Raw genomic sequence first — 16,066 nt, 5'->3', positions numbered from 1 at the left:
TCGGGGACCCCCTGCGAAGGAAGATGACGGCCAACTCGGTCATGAAAAGCATCTTTTCACTCAAACATTGTTCCGCCATATTATTACAGCCAGTTGTGTGCAGCTCATATTGCCGCACACGAGCGCCTTTTAAGGAACTATGGCTTTGGCGTTGGCCGAAATCTTTTAGGTATGTATAAACTACATTCAACATCGCCTCCTTCGCCGGTCTTAGCATCTCGTCGAACGCTTTTTGGCCAACATTCTCACACCAAGGCGAAATTTTGTCTCGAGATCGGGTGAACACGCTTTGCTGTTGAGAAAAGTGAAAGTTGATTTCGTTATCTTTCCTCGACGCCACGGTGATCTGATCTTTTCTCAGTGAATTGTGAACGCTAACAAGGTCCTAGTTATGGCTAGTTTGTAGCGTAAATCCTGTATTTATTTTATAATAGCTTAGCATGGGAGTTCAAAACGATTTCTTCGTGAGGTTTTTAATATTACTTTAAGTTTGTTTCAAAACAGGCAAGGTTTTTGCATATTGTTATGGAAAAGCACGCAGATTATCCGTCTGCTTGCAGATGTGTTTAAGCTGTAAATATTGGAAGAAAAGGTCTTGATGAATTTTCGTTTGAATTACACTAAAAGTCTATAAGTGACTCGATCAAGTAGTTGGTATTCTTGTACAATGAGCCAAAGAGTATCATTTCAGCCAGTTAGATTATGCTGTATAGCCCTGTTCAATGTTCATATGCAATCAAAGTCAGACTGACTTTCTAACCTAGAATGAAAGTATGAAAGAGCTAATGGAATGTGTGTTGGTACAGTCTATGCACCCAGATATGGTGTACATAAGTGACTTTACCCTTCTGTACCAAATACCATCCAGTTTGTTTCTTGTTATACACCCATTTCGAAAGTTAAAAGTGCATGTGATTATTTGTCATTATGAAAAAGGTTCTTGTGCAATTGATTTATTATATTTACTTGGTAAACACAACTGTAGGTTGTCAAATATAAAAACTAGAAAATGGAATTGTCTTCAATGGGCCAAGAGTTCACTCCAGCAGCACCGCTGCATATCCAACGACTTAACAAAGCCCTGCAGTTGGATGTTCTGCTTAGGGAAGCTGGGAAAGTCTTCACTGAGGATTTGAGGTGAGATTTTCTTTTAACTTTTTGCCTTCATAAACATGTATGACTTGTGGTTGTGGGTTTTTGTGTGTTCGAATAAAACTTATTTGCAGTTTGCCCTGTGGCTGCACCAATAATTGAATCACTTCTAGTCGGCTCACCTGGCAAATTTTGACACATACTGTTATGTACATACCTCTCAGTAATTTATGCATGAAATATATTATGTGATGTAACATTATGTAGTGAAACAGAGGAAAGTGGATTAAGTGACTTTGACAAGGATTATGATCTGGATATGAGTCCACAATATCAACAAAGACAAATGGGAAATGAAGAAGGACACGAAGGTATCACATTTATTGATAAAACAATTCAATATAGCGGTCAACTCATTAACTTGGAATTCTTCCAAGATATAGACTCGGCGCAGACGTAAATTCGCCTGTGTCTGCGGAAAGGCTGTTCGTCATATCCTCCTTTATTTTATTAGTCTTTCCTTGCGCATCTTAAACTGTCAGTTAATGTGCTCTTTTGTGATAATAGACCAGTCGAATCTAAACTCTCCAGCACTGTGAAATGATTCAATGCTTTTCATTGATTCTTTCAGAATGTTCGTGGGATAAGTCAAACCTTTACAATTTTTCCAAAATCAAAAAGAACAGACAGTGGCTGAAGGTGTGTAATTCTATTTAGGAAGTTGTATGTGTTATGTTGCACTTGTGTGGTTGGTGGTAGTGGATCTTTTGGCTTTGCTTTTGCATTTTTGCATGCTGTTGAAATGTTTTACTTTTTTATCATTAGGAGATTCTGTTAAGTGATAGTTCAGAAAGCTCTGACGATGATGAACATCCAATCACTGAAGACGATTTTAAGCAAATGCTTAGACTTCATAAAGAGCAGAAACTTTGCAGAAGAAAGTATATGCTGGACAAGAATGTAAGGACAACTACATACTAATTACTAGTATTGTGACAGTATATCTAGTAATAGAATGGAACAATGCTGTGGGGATATAGTAGTTTTGATACAGAGTAATGGAGATAAGTAAACTCTGGGAACTTGGAAAAGAATAAAGAGAGATAATAAACTGTAAATAACTGTTTCTTCATAAAAAATCTGTTGGATTGTGAGATGCCGTATTCAGGCAGATAGACTCATGGGCATATAGAACAGATGAGTAAAATTATTTGCCTGTAGACATAGTACAACTCAAAGGGGTTGATAAACAATGTACGTAAGGTATGTTGTGCCAGACTTCCAGTATAGTCTACATATTGTCCCAGAAATGTTTCAGTATAAAAATTAAAATATGATGAGGTGCTTTTAAGGTCAGAATAACAAGCATTGTTTTTTACTCCAATTCACTTTTCAGCTTGATCGATACAAGCACTACAGCATTGGCTTGTTGTCTGGTCAAGACAGGTTCCACGAGACCCAGAGACCTCGTGTTACCAAAAAACTGAAAGAGAAACCTGATGCAGCAGGTATTCAAATGAAACTTGTTTTCTTAGTTTTCTTTACCCATTGCAGCACATCTCAAACAAAAACCCTAAATGAAGATGTTTCTGTGAAATAACTCTCTCCAAAGCCCAAACAATGTATATTCCTTTTATTTGTCTTCAAGAAAAGGCCAAACTGAAAAAGGAGAAGTTGAAAGGAAAGAAAAAGAAAAAGGCGACGGATGAGGTTGGGAGTTCTTTTACAAAGCTTTAGTTGCATGTATAAAGGCCCGTTTACACGATTTTCTGCTTTTGATAGATGTGAACGAGTGAATTAGTTACTGATGTTCAAATAAGATCTCTTATACATCAGAGAATTCGTAACTAAGTATTCGTTCACATCTATCAAAAAAAGAAATTCGCAAATAAAACCGCAACATAAATTGCAAGTGTAGAAGAGTTTTAAGTACATCACAGTTACGCTTTGTTAAGTGGTTAATATGAAGTGTTTTGCTACTAATGAGTAAAGATAGTCTACCAATACTGTGGACAGAGTAAAGTAACGTTGATTTGAGGGCGTTAATATGCATTTCTTACTCGAGTTTTAAACGAGGCTGTGTTTTGTAGGACGGTGCGAAAAAAAGTGTTGATGAAAAGCCCGCGAAAAAGCGTCAATCCAGGACGAAAGATGCCGACGTCAGACGACGGAAGATTTGGGCGTACATAGCCCGCAAGGAAATACCGAGGGTAAGGGCTGGTCTATGCTGTCAGGCTGTGATCACTACGGGAATTTTATTGGGGCGGGAATTCTGCAAGGTGAATACACTTTGAAGTATTTTTGCTGGAAATATTTTTCGCGTCTATTTTAGACACAAAGGCAAAAGAATACGGCAAGAAACACAAGCTTACAAAATGCCAAAAAGGTAAACGTTTGGGATGTATTTTAGTGAAAATTGTTTCATCAGTGAAACTTTCGGCAGCTCATGCAGTAATTCTGCCATTTTAGTTGGCTCAGTTGTGTCAGAAGGAGATGAAAAGAGAAGCGTTGAGATCGCAAAAGGTTGGAGCTCAAACCGTCCCTAGAGCGAGACGTCTTGCCAAGGAGGTAATGTGTTTTTGAAAGTACCATGTACCATGTAAGATGAGGCTGCCTTGTGGTCTGTTCAGCATGGCTTCAGTTTTTATTACTTCACCCGTAGATGTTGGTTTATTGGAAGAAATATGAGAAGGTCGAGAAAGAACACAGAAAAAAGGCTGAGAAAGAAGCCATCGAACAACGGAAAATTGATTTTGAAATGAACGAGGTAACATGAAGTATTGCATGCATGTGATTGCGTCCAATAGACAGATAAAATAGCATGAACAAGAACATTTAGACTTGGAACAACAAAAATCATTCCAGATTTTCGGTGATTCCAGATTCCAGATAGGATATTCTAGATTTCCGGTCTTTTCATCATTTCATCTCGTGTTTTCTTGCAATGTTTGTTTAGGCCAAAAGACAGCAAAGAAAGTTGAATTTCTTGATCACGCAAACTGAGCTATACGCTCACTTTATGAGCAGAAAACTGAAAGGTATTCTACGTGATTATCGGCGTTGTGTACTGTACAGACACCCTTCCCCCCGGGCTGCGTGTACATTATCGACCTCTTTATACCTTTCTATTTTGACTGGGTTTCTCAGCACTTACCCTCTAATAAACTCACGCAGGCGATTCATGCGTGGCTTGTAATGCAAAAAGATTGAAACGAACAGCTTTTTGTTTTGTTTCATCTCATAGTCTTGCGTTTCAAGATCTACTTTTTATACTGTGTAAAGCTACAGTATAGTCTTGGTGTATGTGAAGAATGTTTGCAGGCACTCTAACTGGTCAATATTTTCCGCTCCAAGGTCCTGGGTCATCCGATGCTGCCCAGGCTCAGGTTGATGGAATTCTTAAAAAACTCGAGTTTAATCTTCCTGGATCTAAGGTCAAGAATATGGGCGGTGGTGTCGTGATTGATCTTGAACACAACGATGACTATGGTAAGGTTGGCATTTGCGCAAAACAAAGGTTTCCAGCCCGAGGTAGTTCATTAAAGAAAACCTAAATTACATGCAGAGTTTGTTAGTTTGTTTACTTTGTTGTGCCATTAAAGCATTGGAATCGCTGCTAGTTTCTCGTGTTTTGTTCAATGATTTACACTATTATTGATCACATTACCTTTACCGCTCCATGGCTTAAATGACTAGTTAAAATGACATAGTTACTATTTAGTGTTGGTATTAGTACATAACGATTTAGAACGCGTGTTGACAATGTTAAACGCGTGTTGACAGTCATTAACGCGTGTTAACAATCTTATAAGCGTGTTGACAATGGTAAACGCGTGTTACTGAAGTTGAACAAGTGTAAAAGTCTTTCTCTATTCCACAGATAGCGAGCAGATGAAGAACCAGGCGCTGCAGAACGCTCAGCAGGCGTTCAATGCTCACGAGAACTGGGTAAGTAACAGGTTTGTTCATATCATCATCGGCGACCTCCAGCTAAATCATGATTGATTTTTCCCCCATCATAATAGACAAAGGCGTTTGATGATGGAGCAAAGAAACCAATGAATCAACAAAACTGTACGTATTTCGTTTTATTCCGCATAATTTTACATAAATAAAGTAAACACCATTAGTCCAGAGATTTTAAGCTTGTTTCCAAGACATTCCTGGTTCGTACTTGACCTCAGAGTTATACGAAATGCATTTTCCCAGTCGATATGAATACGTGAAACCAGCCGTCCAGGAACTGGAAACACCATCGGCTCAATTTAGGTGCCTGTATATCTCTTCATTTTTACAGTGTTTTGCAGACTTTCTTATTTGTTTTTTAGTCGACCAAGCTTTCAGTCTTGCCAATCCATCGATCAAGGGTCAGGATGTTCCACAGCCTGACATATTTGATGGTAAACTGAAGTCTTATCAACTCAAGGTAGGCTGTGTGCATGCGTTCGTGATGCTGAAGACTGCTTTGTTTGCTAAATTTACCTTTACAAAATGCTGATGAAATTTCATACTTGTAGGGCATGAATTGGTTGGTGAATTTGTACGAACAGGTAATGGTGTTGACATAAGAAATTTTCTGCTGCAATTTTATAGGATTTTCGAAACAGAAAATTACGAAATATATTTTACAATATAAAATGTATTTTAAATCCAAAACATTGCCAAATTTGTTTCAATCTTTTTATCTTGACTTTCTGTAACTATTTTGGCATTGAATATACCCACTCTACCAGATATTTTTGACTCAAAATGGTAGCAAATTGTTTTGAATTTTCTTCAAGGGAATCAACGGGATCTTAGCAGACGAAATGGGCTTAGGAAAGACGGTTCAGTCTATCGCCTTTCTCTCGTATCTTGCTGAGGTATATAAATCATACAGTTATCGTGTGCTTAAACTCGTATTTACGGTTCATATCAGAATTCGTTATAACTTTTTTTTTCTCTCTTGCGGAATCGTAGGCGCACAATATCTGGGGTCCGTTTCTCGTCGTTGCGCCTGCCTCGACCTTACATAACTGGCAACAGGAAGTGACAAGATTCGTACCTGCCTTTAAGGTACGTAAGTTTTATCAACAGAAGAAAACAAACTCTAAATAACATCATCATGCATGCTAACTCTTTGGCTATATAAAAACAATTTTGTCTTCATTGCAAAGTAATTGTAGTAAATCAATTCATTTCTATATCCATTGATTTTTTCACCTTGTGTGTTTTGATAGCTCAAATCTTTTGTCTGCAAGATGATGCAATTGGAGTTTACTTCACTATATTGTCTGTGTGTTGAGTTATTTTTTTTTTTACTTTTCCCCCTTTTGACGTTTCTGTATTTAGGTTTTGCCATACTGGGGAAACCAAAGTGACAGAAAATCCTTAAGGAAATACTGGAACAGGGTAATTGTTGTTGTCAAGAACTGTGTAGACTCAATTTTGTCCATTCATTGTCCGTTAAGTGGCTTATTTGTTGATGCCTAAAATATTCGTTGTTTACTTTGTGTTTTCAGAAACAGAGCGATATACACGACAGAGAAAATGCTCCATTTCACGTTTTAATTACAAGCTATCAATTGGTGCGTATATAAGAAGAGTGTTTAAACAAGTCGTGTTATCATTTCAAGATTATCAATTTTAAAGGCCGGTTTACACGAGCAACTTTTATTTGTCAATTACAAAATATATGTGACGATTTTTTTGCTCGTGTAGACAAGCGAAATTGGACAATTTTTGTGTGGCAAATACATTTGCTGAAAAGCTGGAGTGTTAGCTTTTATATGACAAATAAAAGTTGTCACATACGAAAAATTGCTCGTGTAGATTACTCGTCACAGAAAATGTGGCGTCGGTCCATTCGGTCGCCGCATGTCAAGCCACATGATTTCGACTTTCCAGGCCTCTGCTATGAACTCGAAATAAGGCAAAGATAGCGGCCACAACATATGCATCGCAAACAGCGATCGACAATTATTTGTTATCTCATCTACACGATCAAATACATTTGTCACAGAAAAATTGCCACGGAAAAATTGCTCGTGTAAACCGGCCTTAAGGTAATGACAGTTCAAAGTTGGCAGCATTTCATTTGTTGGTTTCATATTCGTTTCCAGGTTGTTCAAGATGTGCGTTATTTTCAACGAGTCAAGTGGCAGAATTTGGTCTTGGACGAGGCTCAAGCAATCAAAAGCAGTTCCAGGTAAGAAGTGCGAAATGTTTACATGTTTCTCAAGGAACAATCTTGTTATCTTCTACAATCACATCCGCCTGAATCACACCAAAATGAAATTGGTACCTGTACAGTATAGGAATGTTGAATGGGTAGCTACGGCACAATAGGCAATTTAGATTGTTTAGATTTGGGTTTTTGGCTCTTATTCAAAGCAATATTGTTTAATGATTTTTTTTAGCGTGCGATGGAAAATTTTGCTTGGTTTTACTTGTCGAAATCGACTTCTTCTCACGGGTACTCCAATACAGAACAGTATGGCAGAGGTTTGTTTTAATTTTTGCTTCATGATGTGCATTTTTTTCAGTTTCTTGTCCTTTCCCCCCTTCAAAACTTACTCCCATGGGGTTGACTATTCGTACCTGCGCTTCTCTTCCAGCTTTGGGCGTTACTGCATTTCATCATGCCAACCTTATTCGATTCCCACGACGAGTTCAACGAATGGTTCTCCAAGGACATCGAAAGTTCGGCTGAGAAAGGATCGACCATGGATCAAAGTATGTTTTATATGTTTAAGTTACGGGGAGGAACATCAAGGGAAACTATGGGATTGAATGAACTACAACAGTATACTGGGGTGGCTGGGTGAAGTATAGCCGTGTTCGATGATACGTCGTTCTTTCATTTACATTTGCTGAAGGAGTTTTGATTAGGGAGAGGATAGCTCCAGCCCCAAGCTCATTGATGCTCTATATCATTACCCTCACAAGCAATCGTTCTGACAAGTTATGCATTTTTTGTCAGATCAACTGTCCAGACTTCACATGATACTGAAGCCTTTCATGTTAAGACGAATCAAACGGGATGTTGAAAACGAGCTATCCGATAAGGTGAAATATTTTCCAGTCTTACGACACAAAGCCATTGGTTAATGAATATAGGCCATAGTATAGACATATCGCCCGTCGAAAGTTACTCTCTCTCTCTCCATTTCTATGTTTCCATACAGATGTTTCAAAGTTTTGACACCGTGAAACCTAAACATCGTCTATGAACTCTTTTACAGATTGAGATCAAGGTGATATGCGAGTTGACGTCCCGTCAAAAGTGGTTGTATCGCGCCATACGAAATAAGATCTCCATAGAGGACCTCGTACAAACTTCCACCTCAACTTCGGCGTCCTCGTCTGCTACCAACAACCTGATGAATATTGTCATGCAATTTAGAAAGGTGAGGATGATTAAATTAAGAGATTCTACAAGTTCCACAGCTCTTGCATTACCAAAAGATCCCTTCCAGACAGAAGCATAACATTGTATCATACGCTTATCGATCCGATCTTAAAGTTTGATAAATATAGTTATAATCGTGAAATACAAAGTATATCACGAACTATACTTGTGATTTTCACTTTTACTTCTATAAGAAGGTAGAAATAGGGACACTTTGAGGGATGTTAATTTGTAAAGAGTGTTCGAAATGCTAAGGAAATGTTAGCAGATCGTGAGAAATGTTCGTATTTGACAACTTTAGATGCCTCAGGAGTAAAATTGCATTGCAAGTTGCAAGAAAAGTTGCATAGTTTAACAGCGCCCTTGTAGATATTCAGGATTTTGTTGGTTTTTTTGGCAGGTCTGCAACCATCCTGAGTTGTTTGAACGACACGAAGTCACGTCTCCTCTTAACTTATCTGTGAAACCATTTTCGCTGCCAAAACTTATATTTCGAGAAGGTAAAGAATTAGTTGTTTTACAACAATGTCGTACATTCATTCACGGCGATCTTAAGAAGCAGGAAGCTACTGTAAAATGGTTAATTTGAAACTAGCCATTACAAGACGACTGACCTTTCAAAATACGTCTGTTTTAGGCTTGCTTTGCTTCAACTCTCCGGGGAAATCAAAGTAAGTTGTTCATTGAATTTGACATTCTGGGCCTGAGAATCGCATTTGGGTTGTGGATCATCTGAAGTTATAAAAAAGCCATTGCTTTGCGTGTATCTGCCCGTTTATAAGGATGTAATTTATTTTACCATTCTGTTTAGGATCTTATTCAATATGATGAATATTGGATCTGAAAAGTACATTCATAATTCATTGTTCCCGAGGAACATATCAGAACGTAAGCTTATTTGTGCTTCAATCATCCCATGTTTATCATCCCTGCGATTTTTTTTGACAAGTTTCAAGTATACAAGAGCAAGAAGTGACTCGCTGTATAAATATCTTATCACATACAAAACTCGTGTGATCTTTCTCTTTTACAGGCGACAGTTTTTCGTGTTTCTCATTTCTTCGTTTTATTAACTTGGCGCCGTCAGAAGCGTGCTCTATCATGACCAAAGATGTTGCATTTAGGTTTGTAAAATATCGATCTACACGATCAATAAAAACCTATTTAACCTGCTCTACAAACCCAAGATGTGCTCTCTTCAAAATGTTTCTTTTTTCATCCAATATTCGATACCTTAGAAAAACGTCCTCCCCGAATTAAGGTGATAACATGGGTATAATTTTCATCAACATTAATCAATGTTATCTTGTTTAGATTTATGTTTTTATTGCTGTTATTGGAAGATGCATATCGAATTTATCATCGAAGATTATGGAATGTTAGAACTCAAAGCACTAGGTAGCCACAACTATAATATTCTTACAGCAATTTTGCAATCAAAATAATAACACTGCATGCGCTAAATTTGCCATGTTGTTGGGCAAAGAAAACATCGGTTTTGATTGCAAAAATTCCTCGTAATTTAACTATTTTGCTTTGTGCTCAGGTATCTTAGTTGTCAGGATCTTCTACTTTGGCCATCATTTCGCCTCTCGTACCCAGAAATTCGTTTTGGACCAATCACAAAGAAGCTGGTATTCACGGGTCCTACCATGACCACAAACTGTCACATGACCCATAAGATCGTTCCCGTGGTATCCGACGATGATCACAAGCGACATCACGTGGTTAAGAAGAACAGCCCACGTCGCGTTAAGGACCCTAGTTCACCCACTAAACTCGCCCATTCACCCTCGAAGGATCCGCATTCGCCAACCAAACATCCGACATCACCCACGAAAAAAGCACATTCACCCACCAAACACCTTCATTTGCCTGTTGAAGAAGCGTCCAACTTGCATCCACCGCCGAAGGTGAAGTCCCCCACTAAGCACCATCCCCCTGGTGGAGGTCACCATCGGTCACATCCCCACCACCACACGCACCAACGCCATCATCACCATCACAAACACCACGGCAAAGGCGATGGTGATGTGGAAATAGAAGCACCCAAGCCAGAACAAGCTACGAATGATACCATCGTCCCACCAGAACTTGACAAATCGCAGCCGGATAAAATCGAAATTAAAAAAGACGATTCCTCATCGGGGAAAAGCACGACGATTGTTAGATTATTGCAGCCCACGTCTCCGCCTAAGTTTCTATTGGCTTACATTCCAAAGGTACGGACATTTAAGGGGGAAACTTAAGGCCCTGTTTTTACACGGTGCAATTTTTCTTGCAACTTGCAATGCAATCCTACCCTGAAGAGATGTAATTTAGTACAGAGTATTCAAAAAGTAAGTGTAATAAGAAACGTACATGGAATGTAATAAATATTTTTTCGTGATGGCGAAATTTACATCTCTCAAAAGTAGAAAACTGCAGCGTGTAACATGGCCTTTAGAGGTCATCACACAAGAATTTCCCGTATTCACTGACATCTTGATTTTCAGGTTGTGGCTCAACCGGCAGGTTTCTACACATGTGATCGAAGCGGGGCGTACAAAGCGAGCGAAATGAAGAGATCTACATCACATTTCAACAACAATCTTCTGTTGTACGGTGCTTTGGATCACGAGTACCTGGAACAGAGAAAACACGAGTTTTTTCCACAACCCTTGGGCGGTTTTGTTGGCATGGATCCTAAGGGTGGATGGTCTCACATACAAATCCCAGGTACTATAGTTGTAAATGCTCTAGCTTTACCTACAGAGTGATGCCGTGCCACTGTGCCTCAATCCATCAACTGCAATAAAGATTGCTTATAAATCCGTTTCTCTATATTATGTTGGTAATAATTCCGTGTTTAGAAAATCCTAAATACGCGAACTTAAACCTCAAGATGAGGTTAGGGTTTGGATTAAATCTTAGATCATAAAAGTCAGACATTCTTTAAACACTATATGTACATGCATCAGCTAAAGAGATGGGTTCTTTTCAGATCGTGAAATTCTCATTACGGACAGTGGAAAGATGAAGGAACTAGATCGATTATTGACAAGATTGAAGTTCCAAGGGCATCGTGTGCTGATATATTCTCAAATGACAAAAATGATCGACTTGTTGGAGGAGTACATGGCATTCCGTAAACACAAATACATGAGACTGGATGGCTCATCAAAGATCTCCGAAAGACGCGATATGGTTGCAAACTTTCAGACCAAGTAAGCTGAGAAAATTTGCATGTTATTGTCATAAGAAATCAGCAAACGGTTAAGCGAACCATTTTATTTCATGCTAAGAAATTAACAAACAGTTGTGTGAACCTTTTCATTTCATGCTAAGAAATCAGCAAACAGTTGAGTGAACAATTTCATTTCATTTCACTCTAATAAACAAAGGATTAACCATAAAACTGACCATACTTTATGTTTCCATACATGTTCGTTTGCTGTAAAAAAAACTACTGATTAAAAAATCGCACAGTAAACATTTGAACCTACAAACAGAACATACAAACGACCCGCAAACCAACAAACAAACTATTTACAATTTCCAAATTCTTTCAGATCCGATATCTTCGCTTTTCTCCTGAGTACTCGAGCCGGTGGATTGGGTATCAATCTCACCGCGGCAGATACCGTGATATTTTATGACAGCGATTGGAATCCCACCGTAGATCAACAGGCCATGGATCGTGCGCATCGCCTGGGGCAGACCAGACAAGTTACCGTGTATAGATTGATTGCCAGGGGCACAATTGAGGAAAGAATTTTACAGAGAGCGCAAGAGAAAAGCGAGGTATGTTGGTTGGTTGATATGTCGGGTGGGGAAGATGGTACGAAGTAGGTTATGTGGGACAACTGGGGAAAGTGGAGTAGGTTAGTTGATATGTCGATTGGGGAGAGGGGTACAAAGGTAGGCTAAATGGGAGACAGAGAGAAAGCGAGATAGTTTGGTTGTTATGTCAAGTGCTGAGGTGGGTACTTATTGGGTTATATGGAAGAACTAGAGGGGAAAGCGAGGTAGGTTGGTTGATATGTTAAGTGGGGAGGGGGTACGAAGGTAGGCTATATGAGAGCACACGGGAAAGCGAGGTAGGTTGGTTGATATGTCAAGAGTGGACGATGCTACGAAGGTTGATTATGGCAGAGGATGGAAAAATGCAATATAAATAGCTCCTGTTCTGATGTATTTAGATTCAAAAGATGGTCATATCTGGTGGACAGTTCAAACCGGATGCTCTGAAGCCAAAAGAAGTGGTTTCATTGCTTCTCGATGACGAAGAGATGGAGTGTAAGTTCATTCAAAAACAAGCTGAGAAGAAAGCGGACGACCAGAAGAAACGCAGGGAAAGAAAAAGGAAACAGCCTGATCTTCCACCGCAGGTTAGAAACGCTCAAGTTTGTCCCATTTGATAAAAACTAGAAAATGCTGTGGCAATAAGTATACCATGACATACTGTAGCGGCATTGTTCAATACTGTTTTCGGCACCCATGAACAACTTGCTTTTCATTTTGTCTGTAAAGAAGGTGAACTATACCCACCTATATATCCATACCTACCTATATATCTATAATTGTCCATCAAACTACTACTACGTGTCCCTTTATCCGCATATCGTAACAACCTGACTAGACCAACCTTTTCGACGGTTTTTAGGGGGAGAAAAATACGACAGGTAGCGACGTCGACGGGGGGCAGGCAAAGAAACGCGGTCGTAAAAAGAAAGTTCAGGCAGAACCCCCTCCGTTGTCTGAAACGAGCGACAGTCGAGGTCCCTCCGAGATTGGTTCCACCAATGGTGAGATTATCAACATGAAAATGGAAACCGCTGACGTGGATGTTTCCGTCGCTGATGACGTCAGCATTCAGAGTTTGGATGATGGTAAGTTGGTTGAATATGTATGTGATGATACTGATGTTACCATAGGAGATTATAGAACTATTTGTGGTCATTGTAGCCAGCATCTTGTAAACAAATTGTGTTGGAAAGGTGTGCATTATGTACCGTGAATAGTGAGCAAAACGAAGTCATAATTATCTTCCAATGTATTCTTAGTTTCTGTTGCATCTGGAGATGGTCTCACGATTGATCTTACCTCAAGTATCCAAATTACGCCTTCCAAAAGTGATGCAGAAACAAGTCGTGATAGTCCCAGTTCCCACTCGGGATCGAAAACCCGCGGTCGGGCACGTGGCCGAGGGAGGGGTCGAGGTAAGTTCCTTTACATTCCCATTGTGCCGACAAAGTAAGGGTTAGCTCCAATGAGTGCGAATTAATGTTAAATGCAAGACAAGATTGACACATATAGATTTGTTCACCCTGTTGCACACATTTGTAGATTCATATTTGACATAGAACCCTTTCCAATATGACCGGCTAAATATTAGACTTTGCATTCTATGTGTCCCTTATTCACTTTATCAGGTCGTACGTCTGGGCGTGGTCGCGGACGTGGGCGAGCCCGTGGTGCGTCTGGGGCGTTGGCAGCGGCTGCAGCTGCAATGGCAGGCGCTGCAGCCGGGTCAGCGGCCGCATACGCTGCCTATGGCTTCAGCTACCAAGCAAGTGCCCCCACTCCACCCTCCAACCGTGTTAGCCCAGTGGCCTTCGGAGCTGGCCCCTCGCCCTCCTCGGGTGGGGGATATAAACAACAGAACACAGGGGTCGCCCTGCCGTCCCATGTTTCAAGACACGAGGGCAGCGCAAACACACCTCCAGACGGAGAGCAAATAAACGTGACTCGAGTTGAGACTAACAGTTCTAAGAACCATAAAAGGAATGAAGGGAGTACCACGTGATGAACACGTGGGCACGGAGAACGAGTATATCACACATCACGTCAACTAATTGTGTTCTTACTGTTTGATCCAAGTTATCCCTCACAAAAAATTGCAAATGGTCTTTCGACTTCATTTTCGTTTCAAAATGACTCGATCTTCGTTTCAAAATGATTTCAGTGATTCTTGATAAGCCTCATGTTTAGTCAAATTCTGTTGTCTTGTCAATTTCTACGCAACAGGTTAGGAGGGTGGACTAAGTCAAACCGGCGGAGGTAAATAGACTGGGTCAGACAGCGAGAACACCGCCTGAAAGTGATATCAGCTAATTTATGGAACTTTTGTAAAACCTCCATAATTTCAGCATGGAAACATCTTGTGAGTTTTTTGTGCGAGTAGCTTCAAAGCTACAATAGATAGGCCTAATTCAAACGAGATCCTATAAGGAATCCAGTACTTTATAGCAATTTATTTACATAAACCACATTATGCCTAGCCTATTATGTTTTGTGAACTAATTTGAAAGGACTAACACTGTGAATTATCTAAAGCGGAATGAATTACAAAGATTTTTTTAGAATTTTTCGAACAGTATCAAAAATCTTGTATTACCTTTGGAAAAGTAATGTCAGGCAAGTCTTTAAAAGGCGAGGATTTGTATTTGTAATTTTTTAAGCCCACCATTACAGTCGGCGTTCTAGATTTATCAGTCAATCATAAACCCCATCAAAGATTCCTCTATCACCAATACCCAGTGTCTAATATTGCTAAGCGTAATTCAATGCTCAACGACAGATTTTATGCTGGTATTTTGAAAGGTATTGAAGTTAGTTGAACACATTTAAAAGCAATGAGTTTGAAAGGTGGGTGGTTTTGATGGTCTAGTGATGACGCGTGACTGGTCAGAATGGCAAACCGATTTCTAATAAGTGCATATCTTTAGTTTTTCAGGCCTGAATCCTTTTATCCTTCTTGAACAATGAGCAGGGATGAAATCTTAACTGCATAAGCGGCAGAACCTATCGTCACAGCGAGGTACCTATGGGCGCTCTCCTTTAGGCGGCGAAAATGGTCAGACCGGTCGTATTTTGAAATGAAATAGAGTATTCCGTTAAGAATATATAGCGGTGAAACTGCATTTCCCATGCTAGGCAGATATGAATAACGATATACTTGAATGCAGATTTCTTAAAACACTCTAAAATACCAGTAATCTGTCTGTGCTGAAATTAAACAGGAACGGTCTGGTCGTTTTTACCGTATAAAGGAAAGCGCCCGTGATTATAACTACACGGCTTTGAAAGATCAAATTCCTAGTCGGGGAAGGGCAGTGGGGTTTCACAAGAACCCTTACTAACCCCCCTCGATTATTTTATGCCTTTTTATGATTATTTTACGCTTCCCTTACATTAGAGTCTTAAACGGTGTTGATAACCTCTTTCGAAAAATAACCTAATTTTCGAGTTCAGTGCTTATCGGAATTCTTTGCAATGTATGGGAGCTCTTTGGATGGCATTTAATACAGTAATTGAAATACTTTTTGTCGGATTTCTTTCTAATCGCCTAAAGGAAATGAGTTCACATGTCTCCATTACTTTACTCATATGATTAATCTCTAATGATTTAGTACGTAATAACAAAACGAATCCTCGGAATTTCCCAACAAACCACTTTATTTCCAAAGCACAAAAGATTTTTTGTCTTCTTGGAATTTCAATTTTCAAATAGCTTCTAATTGTATTCAAGGGCATAAATGCATGTCAAATTGCTAATGCAGTTATTCGATAGCTCCTTTAATGCAATTAGAAGCTGTTCAA

The 16,066-nt window shown here is 39.4% G+C and overlaps 1 protein-coding gene across 2 annotated transcripts; it reads left to right on the top strand.

The window, feature by feature from the left end:
- The first annotated feature begins 4 nt into the window (after window positions 1–4).
- On the top strand, window positions 5–14,859 carry LOC114522224 (chromatin-remodeling ATPase INO80-like). Of its 2 annotated transcripts, none has more exons than XM_028542862.1 (39): window positions 5–169; window positions 986–1,137; window positions 1,360–1,463; window positions 1,724–1,791; window positions 1,918–2,052; window positions 2,489–2,600; window positions 2,741–2,802; window positions 3,183–3,302; window positions 3,425–3,478; window positions 3,562–3,660; window positions 3,755–3,859; window positions 4,049–4,130; window positions 4,447–4,581; window positions 4,973–5,040; window positions 5,118–5,166; window positions 5,421–5,518; window positions 5,610–5,642; window positions 5,874–5,954; window positions 6,052–6,147; window positions 6,424–6,483; window positions 6,594–6,659; window positions 7,194–7,279; window positions 7,491–7,575; window positions 7,689–7,806; window positions 8,054–8,139; window positions 8,316–8,480; window positions 8,883–8,982; window positions 9,120–9,153; window positions 9,294–9,370; window positions 9,516–9,606; window positions 9,797–9,880; window positions 10,029–10,704; window positions 10,978–11,200; window positions 11,466–11,688; window positions 12,034–12,265; window positions 12,664–12,852; window positions 13,128–13,353; window positions 13,528–13,683; window positions 13,897–14,859. In XM_028542862.1, exons 2-39 carry the CDS (start codon window positions 1,010–1,012, stop codon window positions 14,268–14,270), a joined length of 4,980 nt encoding a protein of 1,659 aa, XP_028398663.1. In that variant the 5' UTR covers window positions 5–169; window positions 986–1,009; the 3' UTR covers window positions 14,271–14,859. The 2 variants fall into 2 exon arrangements, with proteins under 2 accessions (XP_028398663.1, XP_028398664.1); XM_028542863.1 differs by lacking the exon at window positions 5–169 and adding an exon at window positions 362–382.
- Window positions 14,860–16,066: the final 1,207 nt, after the last annotated feature.

The sequence above is a fragment of the Dendronephthya gigantea genome, unplaced genomic scaffold, assembly GCF_004324835.1.
Source record: "Dendronephthya gigantea isolate DGI-Jeju-01 unplaced genomic scaffold, DenGig_1.0 000022F, whole genome shotgun sequence".
NCBI classification, from domain to species: domain Eukaryota; kingdom Metazoa; phylum Cnidaria; class Anthozoa; order Malacalcyonacea; family Nephtheidae; genus Dendronephthya; species Dendronephthya gigantea.
This window is presented reverse-complemented; position numbering and strand designations above follow the sequence as displayed.

Bases quoted from the DNA above. Each gene is read 5' to 3' on its own strand.
- LOC114522224 (XM_028542862.1), top strand. From the start codon at position 1,010: ATGGAATTGTCTTCAATGGGCCAAGAGTTCACTCCAGCAGCACCGCTG. The intron at 2,601-2,740 runs GTATTCAAATGA...TTTGTCTTCAAG, and splicing joins AGAGAAACCTGATGCAGCAG to AAAAGGCCAAACTGAAAAAG. The intron at 11,201-11,465 runs GTACTATAGTTG...GGTTCTTTTCAG, and splicing joins GTCTCACATACAAATCCCAG to ATCGTGAAATTCTCATTACG.